At 31.5% G+C, this 8,617-nt stretch overlaps 1 protein-coding gene across 1 annotated transcript; it reads left to right on the top strand.

Annotated features, from left to right (window-relative positions):
* Nucleotides 1-4,073: 4,073 nt before the first annotated feature.
* On the top strand, nt 4,074-6,057 carry LOC108740154 (40S ribosomal protein S12, mitochondrial). Its single transcript, XM_018474365.2, has 2 exons — nt 4,074-4,320; nt 5,652-6,057. The coding sequence occupies exons 1-2, from the start codon at nt 4,197-4,199 to the stop codon at nt 5,990-5,992; spliced, it is 465 nt and encodes a 154-aa protein (XP_018329867.1). The 5' UTR covers nt 4,074-4,196; the 3' UTR covers nt 5,993-6,057.
* Nucleotides 6,058-8,617: the final 2,560 nt, after the last annotated feature.

The raw sequence follows: 8,617 nt of genomic DNA, 5'->3' as shown, positions 1-8,617 counted from the left end.
TAGAAGTAATTTATTGAAGAATTAAGCAAAAATTTTCAGTAAAAGTTGAATTTTAAAGCAACACTTACATAAAAAAACGCAATTCGAGCAATAAATTTCAATTATTTTATAGTACTAGTGCAAATCAAAGCTTTCAACGCCGAACTACGTGAATAACGAAAAATTAAACTGCCATACCTTGATCCCGCGCTAAAAATTGGAAGTCTGAAAAAGATCTTTCGCGACTTATGCTCTCCTAATACAAATGTTGAAATTTATGAAAATTTTCAGTTTTGCGTCATATACGAGGGTTGGTCAAAAAGTAATGGAAAAATTAAATTTCAAGAAACAAGTTGAATTTTCCATTTCCTTTCGACTAACCCTCGTATTTGGCTCAAAACTGAAAATTTTCATAAATTTCAACATTTGTATTAGGAGAGCATAAGTTGCATCGGGTCTTTTTCAAAAAACTTGAATTTTCCATTACTTTTCGATTTCGATTTTCGTTCATATACATGGTGCGACTGAACCGAAAGAAAAAGGCAAGAACCAATAAAATTTCATAATCTGGTAAAAATAAAGCAAATGAGTGTGCCTTTAAATTGTTTTTTTTTATGAAGTAGCGACATTTATATGTTTATAGGAAAAAACAATTCAAAGGTTGCTAAATTTTGGTGAAGGTGCCAGACACGATACGAAATCAAATTCTCGCGAAACTTTGAAAATCGGAAATTTGTATTAGGAGAGCATAAGGCGCTTGGGAAATCAGACAATTTAGCGGGCAAATTTTAGTGTTATTATTATTGCCGTTTAGTACCTGTCTGATAATATAGTAGAAACCTGTAAACTAGATGCAATAATATTTAACTATGGACCGTGAGATGTCCATCCAGGTACCTGAGTTACGAAGGATATACTGTAATTCCTTAAGTGTAATATAAGGGATAATCGAAAAGTTTTAATAAAAAATTCTCAAAATTAATTTACCATGTTGATTTTCCGTATAAATGGGTCGATTTTGGCTGTTGTTTATTTAGATGTTGTTGTTTGAGGTTGCACGTCTTAAAAAATACACTTTATAAGCCTTACAATGTACTAAGGATATTGGTGAACATCTTCCTCCCGAGGAGTATATAAGGATTAAAATTTATCTTTTGCTGTAAATTTTTGTTTAATTCTTCAATAAATTACTTCTATATTAAAGATTATTCAATAAAAAAGCTAATAAAATTAAAATATATTTATTAAACCCATATATTTATTAATTACACTAATTACAACATATTTATTTCTAGTAATAGTTTAATACATAATATATATAAAGTATTTAATAGTTACAAAACCAGGAAATTAATTAACAGTTTACAGAGTAAAAAGAAAATACCTGTAAAACAAAAGAAAACAAATTACATTTGTATGCAAAAAAAAATCTTATTACTTACGAACTGTTATATTACCATTACAAAACAAGATTAAGGAGAAAAGTCTTCCTAACCCTCTGTGGCCTCCGCATCTCCCCTTATAGCCACCCTATCCACCCAAATGAATTTTAATAAACAAATATTTAATTTAATTTTAACATTTATGCCAAAAGATCAATTTAGAAACATTTTAACTATCATTCTAAGTTACAATTACATAATATAACAGTTCATAAAGTAATAAACAAAATACCTGTAAAAGAAAGACAAGAAAACATATGAAATTTCAAAGAAAATACAATAAAAAGCAAACAATACGATGCCTTCGTCTTCTTCGGTTACCTGAAAGCGAATAGTGCAATTACAAGGACTAACGACAAATACTAATAGCTTTGGTAGAAAAGATCGGACAGATTTCGCCAAGGCAAGCTGGGCAGTCGCCTATTGCTCCTATTCCAGATAACCCACTGTACCCTGTCTGAAAGGAAGTAACGCTAGAGTAGACTCGCGAAAAGTGTATAAGACACTTTTAAGATCAACTAAATAGCTAAGCCCAAGGGAAGTCGTTCGGGGAGGCCCTCCCTAATTCCACAAGGGTGAGAAGAAACACACACGATAACGAAACGTTGAATCATGTAGAACTCGTAGGGTAAATGCAAAGCAAATTAGGAAGAATATGCAGTAAGCTAAGCGAAGAGGTAAGCAAGAGACATGTTAGACTATGACTACCAAAAAAAACTAAACGTGTTAGTACAGTAATAACGACTACAACTAAAAACAATAACAACATCTACAATCAAAAATTAATTCAAATAAAATAAACTACAAAAAACATGCAAAATAGACAAGTATTTTAACTACGGGGTCTTCTTTATCTTCTCCACCGGCGATCTGAAACAGATAGGGTGGCAACAGATTAATAATGAGAAACAAATGTTAATTATGTTATGTATTCTCACCTTAATTAATTACAATGTGCCAAAGTCAACAAGTGCAAACAGTAATGCAAATCCAGGAAGAATGATGCCACTGCAGACAATTTGGGATGCAAATCAACTTCAAGGTGCTCTCTCAATCATTCGTCGAAGATTAATTGGATAATGTTGCAAAATGAAGATGTTAACGGCAGGCCAATGTCCATAGTCCAAGAAAAATGACACCACAGGGTAGAATAAAAATTAACTTCATGCTTATAAGATAATCTGTAAAAACGGATAAAAAATGAATTAACGAAGTGTAGTAAGTAAATAACATGGAATAAAAGTTGTAAATCAACAATGTTCTGTAATTTTTTACTGATTTTTTGCTATTTTATTCTCCCATTGCATTGCAATCCATAGAGTTTTAATAATGTTCCTGTGAAATAAATTGTTTCTAGTTCCCCTAGTAAATAATTTGATAACAGAATGTAAAACAATAATGTTGAGCACTAGAGAAGTTTTTATTACAATGGTACAAATGGAAAAACTTATACATTAGTAAGCCTCAGTAACCAGTATCCATCATCTTATTTTAATGTAAAATTCTAATTTGGGCACACATGCTTACCTTAAAAATGCAGAAAATTTTTCCAAGTGGGGAAGACAAGGGTAAACGAAGTGCAGTAAGAACATATCACTGTACACGATCCATTCGGGGACACTCAATAATACCCAAGGAAACTTCAATATGCTTTCAATAATAGGCCAATCTGTAAAACAGAACAAGAGAAAACGAATTAGATGCAATATTAATGAACAATATCTGAAAATTAAAACGCAATTTTCAACAAACAAAACCAAGTAAAGCTCCAAATTATATAATGGCCATAGATAATAGATATACAAAGTGTATAGGTAATAGATGTAAAAATAGAAATACAATAGATACACAATTATCCATTGAGCAAGAAAATGAACATTGGATACGTTCAAAAATATTAATCAACCAAAAAATCAAAGATTTAGTTCAATTACAAATTGTTAATAACAATTTTTCCAATAAAAAATTATGGCATAAATGATTAAAGAAGCTTCCTTCTATAGCGCTGAACGCCTGTTTTAATAAGGCATTAGAACTTGTATTATTTTTTATAATCTTTTGTTTATCGTTTATAACTAATTTCCAAGAGGACATTTAAAGTGGTATTTTAATTAGGGCATACATTCTTACCTTAATAAACTACAAGACGTTTCCTAACGTTTTTACTTGAAGAAGACAACAACAAACGAGTTGCAGAAAGAACAAGTATCATTGGACACCATCCAACTGTCGATATCACTCCAAATTAGCGTCAATAAACTTTCATTTGTAAATCAATCTATAGAAGAGAACAAGAAAAAACGAATTAGCTCCACTAATAATGATGAATACGTGAAAATTAAAGGGTAATTATGAACAAACAAAACTAAGTAAAACTACAAATCTAATTCATAGCCTTTTTTTATACCTTTCCATGTTTAAAATGTTTGCGAAATTTGATTTCGATTTTACTAATTAAAGAAAACGATTTTTGTTTATTATTGTGCAAGCTGATATAATATCTGATTAATTTCTTATCATTTTTCAACATATCTTGTGTCTCTGAAAATATACCATCAATTCTTCTTTTGAGTTTGGTGGAAAGGTGCAGTTCTTAATTTTAATGTGGCTGAATTAATCGAGTTGCCTCTATAGCCGCTGTTAGAAGAAGAACAAAAAGTTTTTAGTAAATTTAACTTTTTAACCTTAAAGTTTGACAAGTGTTTTCATGAATTTACTGAAGTAATACTGTTACAATTTATTAATTTAATTGAGAACTACTGTGAAAATTACAACATGAATGTTGTGAAACGGTATTTAAGTACTTTCACCTCAAGTTTGATAAAACTACCTAGTTTCAGAGTCACCCTAGTACCTGAAGTGAAGCCGTTTGTTTCAATTTCCAACAGTATTAGTCAAGGTACTGTAATACCAAGAAAATAAGAAAGAAATGTTCTGAAAATTACCCCATTATTTATAACAAGTATGTTGTAATTCATTATCTCCTAAACAGATAGGTAAAGGTAATCTTCTGTTCAAATTTAAATGATTTCTTATGAGAACTGCCAAATTAGTGTCACTATTAATAATTTTTCATCTTTCTTATTGTTTCCTACTTGTTCTCAATGTAAGTTCTTTCTTTCAGCAAAATATTTATTGTTAAAGTACTAAAGCATTTTTTAATTGATATCAAGATTATGAATAATTAGCATATCGATTGAGTAGCTTTATATAAAATAATTTACACATTAATATTAAAGAACCACTACCTTACTTTCCTATGCTAATATGTTCTGTTATTTGTGCAGGTTATAAAGTTGAAAATCATGGCCTATCAAAAATACATTTGCTGCTAGAAAATTTAACAAGATGATTTTATACTTTCAACAATTTCAACCTAAATAGTAATAATAAGTGATAAAAAATAAAAAAAAAACGTCCGAAAGATAAAGCAATCATGTTTAGATTTTTCTTTAAAATAGAGAAAGTAGGTATTATATATATTATTTATCAATAAATAAATTTGATATTCTCATACTGCATTTACAAGTAAAAAGCAGAATCAATATTTGCCACCCTTTCTCATAATCCTAATCTGCTTTACTGAATGATAACCAGCTACAAAATGTAGCAATAAAGATAGACACATTTATTACAAACTGAATGGTCAAAACTAAGAGTGCATGGCGTGGGTTGACCAGTGGCAGGTGACGCATTTTGAACATTGTCTAGCAGTGACAGATGAATAGCGCAAAATCACAATGCATCACCGATTTGAACTCACATCACGCTATATTGCACCGGGAAATGAGAAAGTGCAGGCTTGGAGATTATACTATCTGACCACCATCACACACCACCCCTTAAGCCCTAACGTTACCGTCAAAAGATGGTGACCACACACATTTTTAAACGTATCCACGAGACATTTCTTGTGCAGAATCTAATTCTTTAATATAAGTTTTAAGAAAATATTACAGACTACAAATGTACCTACCCAATACATATTTTGGAAATATATTATAGTATATATGGATTAATTTTTAAAATAGAAGTAATAAATTGAAAATAAAACAATAAAAGTACTAATACTAGAAATAATTAGACTCGGGAACAAAAACGAAATAGGGCTAATAAATGATTGAGTAGCTGGAACCAGGCATTTTCTCTGTGAAAAAAAAAAATGAGTATGAGAGTTTAGTTATAATAATAATCAACTTACACAAGTTAATGGCATTTTATTTTTTGCAGAAAGAACCATGGCATCTCTTAATCAAATGCACAGAACAGGGCCTCATATTAAAAAACGAAATCCTAGACGTCCCCTAGATGGCAACCCTTTTATGAAAGGAGTGGTACTCAAAACTCTTATTAGAAAACCGAAAAAACCGAATTCAGCGAATCGTAAATGCGTTCTCGTTCGTCTCACGAATGGAAAAGAAATGTTCGCGTATGTGCCTGGAATAGGACATAATTTACAGGAACACAATATCGTCCTCTGTCGGGTGGGAAGGCTACAGGATACACCCGGTGTTAAAATAAAATGTGTACGTGGAAAATACGATTTAGGTCATGTTATACCAAAAAGATAATCCTAAATATTTAATGTACCTATGTTAGTGTACCAATACAAATAATAAATGTTTTTTTTGTTAAACATTCTTTTATTTATTTTCGAAATGTGCAGAAAAAAATCTGTATGACGCTCTTAAGTGGAATGTTTGATTTGTATCATTAACGCAAGGTTGAAATTACCATTACTATTCCTGTTTCTTATTTTTCCCAGCGGTTTGATTTAAATTTTTTATACAGTTCTAGAAATGGAGAAATAAAATATTTACTTTTATCAAATTAAAATAATCTATATACTTATTATCGTGAATCAGGGTGTTCTACGTTCATTAACAAAGAGTGCGGGACGACTGGCCACACGGTTCATGAAAAGTGTATGTGTCTATATGCACAAAAAAAAACTCAAAAATATCCATCGTGATACTGTCTACACCACAAAAAGTACACATATGTTTCGAAATTGTATTTTTAATTAATTGGTTTTTATAAAAACAATAATACGATACGATACTTATTAAAAGATGAGATCAGATAATTATCTTTAATCATCTTTTTGCCTATAATCGTCAAAAGACACCCCGCAAATGCTGCTGGTAGGAACAATTTTTTGTTTTAATATAACGAATACCTACTAAAAGGAAAAACAGAGAAACAGATGATAAGCATAAAAAATCGCTTTTTTATCATTTCTTTCTGTAATACTTACAAATATACACGGTGATCATATAAAGATATGAATTTAGAATGCGATATTGATATTATTATTAAAAATGTACTAGGTAAATGTTTTTTGTATTATTTATCAAGGAAAACTTTGTATCATTTGAAACAACAAAAATATGTTCATCATTTCCACTGAAAGACCTTCGTGTGTATTATAGGCATTAATTCTTTCGAATAGTCACGAAAAAGACAAATTTATTTAAGAAGGTAAGCAGAGCAAACAAATTCACACAGGAATAAATAAAATGTGCAGGTATAACGGGATGCATCGTGTTCTCGGTGGCTTAAGACGCACACTTGAAAGACCGCAAAGGAACGACGAAAAGGACCATAACAGCGTACCGTCACAAAAGTGACATTCGTAACTGTTGACACGGTATTAGCGAGGGTTTTATTTAGATATGTGTGTGGGAGCGGACAACCCTTTTACGCGCGTGGCACCTGGCTTTTGCTACTTCTTTTCCTATTCGTTTCGCAAAATAAGATAATCAAACTGTTAACATGTTATAACGATTTTCATAAATTCAGTAGACGAATTTTGTTCTTAAAAGCATTGTGAAAACATCCCGTGAAAATAATCAGGATATCGGAGCAGTTCCAATTTCCAGACTGTACCTGGGACATTTCAGAAAAATTTAGGGAAAGTCTGCGCTCCAGGGAAGCTCAGAGTGTTTAGGAATTTTACTACATAACTTTGGAAAAGTCGGAAAAGTTCACTGGTCACAAAAACTCTGAGGATTGTATGGCGCAACACGGATAAAATCAAAAAAGCTCAAATTATACTCAGAATACTAGGATCTAACTTGCAACAACCCTTTTACGCGCGCGACACCTGGCTTTTGCTACCCCTTTTGTTGTGCATTTCACAAAATAAGATAATCAAACGGTTAAAATGTTATATCGATTTTCATTAGATTCAGTAGACGAATTTTGTTCTTAAAAGCTTTAAGATAACGGTCACATAAACGAGGGTCTCCCGTGAAAATAATCAGGATATCGGAGTAGTTCGAAATTCCAGACTGTACCTTGGACATTTCAGAAAAATTTAAGGAAAAGTCGGAGAAGCTCACTGGTCACAAAAACACTTGAGTATTCAAGGATTGTATGGTGCAACACGGATAAAATCAGAAAAGCTCAAAGTATACTCAGAATACTAGGATCTAACTTGCAACAACCCTTTTACCCGCACATCTGGCGTTTGCTACTCCTTTTCCTCTTCATTTGGCAAAATAAAATAATCAAACGGTTAAAATGTTACATCGATTTCCAATAAATTCAGTAGACGAATTTTGTTCCTAAAAGCTTTAAGATAACAAAATTCAGGGATTCTTTGGCACAACATGATAAAATCATCTGGCTTTTGCTACTCCTTTTCGTATTCATTTCGGAAAATAAGATAATCAAACTGTTAAAATGCTTACATACTTTAAGGAGATTAAGCTTATAGTATGTAGTATGTAAGTAAAAATTATCCCTTTCAGATCGCCTTTTCGAAAGATATCTGCAGGTACCTAGTCGCCATTGTACAATATTATTTAAAGCGTTTCAAAATAGTATGGACAATAAAAAAGGAACGCTCACAAGACGCAATAAACTTTCTAACGGAACCAGTGCAATTCAAAGAAATGTTTTGCCCACTTTTTACTGCATTGTCGACCTGAGCAATAAAACTTGTACTATTGTCCGAAAAGATTTTTTGAAAGCTTGCAAAATAGGGGAATCGGTAGGTCCTGCGACTACCGTCCTTTTAAACGTTTTACAGTTCCGTCTATAAAAATTGGGTAGCATTACGTTCTAAAGGAACCGATGCCATATAATTTATATATAGCTATGTAATTTCATAGCGTTTTTCAACAGTCGAAATTTTAATTTTATCATTTGCCATCAAATAACTTAAAGCTATACCTTTCTTAAGAAAAGAT

This window comes from Agrilus planipennis, unplaced genomic scaffold (genome assembly GCF_000699045.2).
Source record: "Agrilus planipennis isolate EAB-ADULT unplaced genomic scaffold, Apla_2.0 scaffold215, whole genome shotgun sequence".
Lineage (NCBI taxonomy): Eukaryota > Metazoa > Arthropoda > Insecta > Coleoptera > Buprestidae > Agrilus > Agrilus planipennis.
Note: the sequence above shows the minus strand (reverse complement) of the source record. Positions and strands in the feature narration are given on the sequence as shown.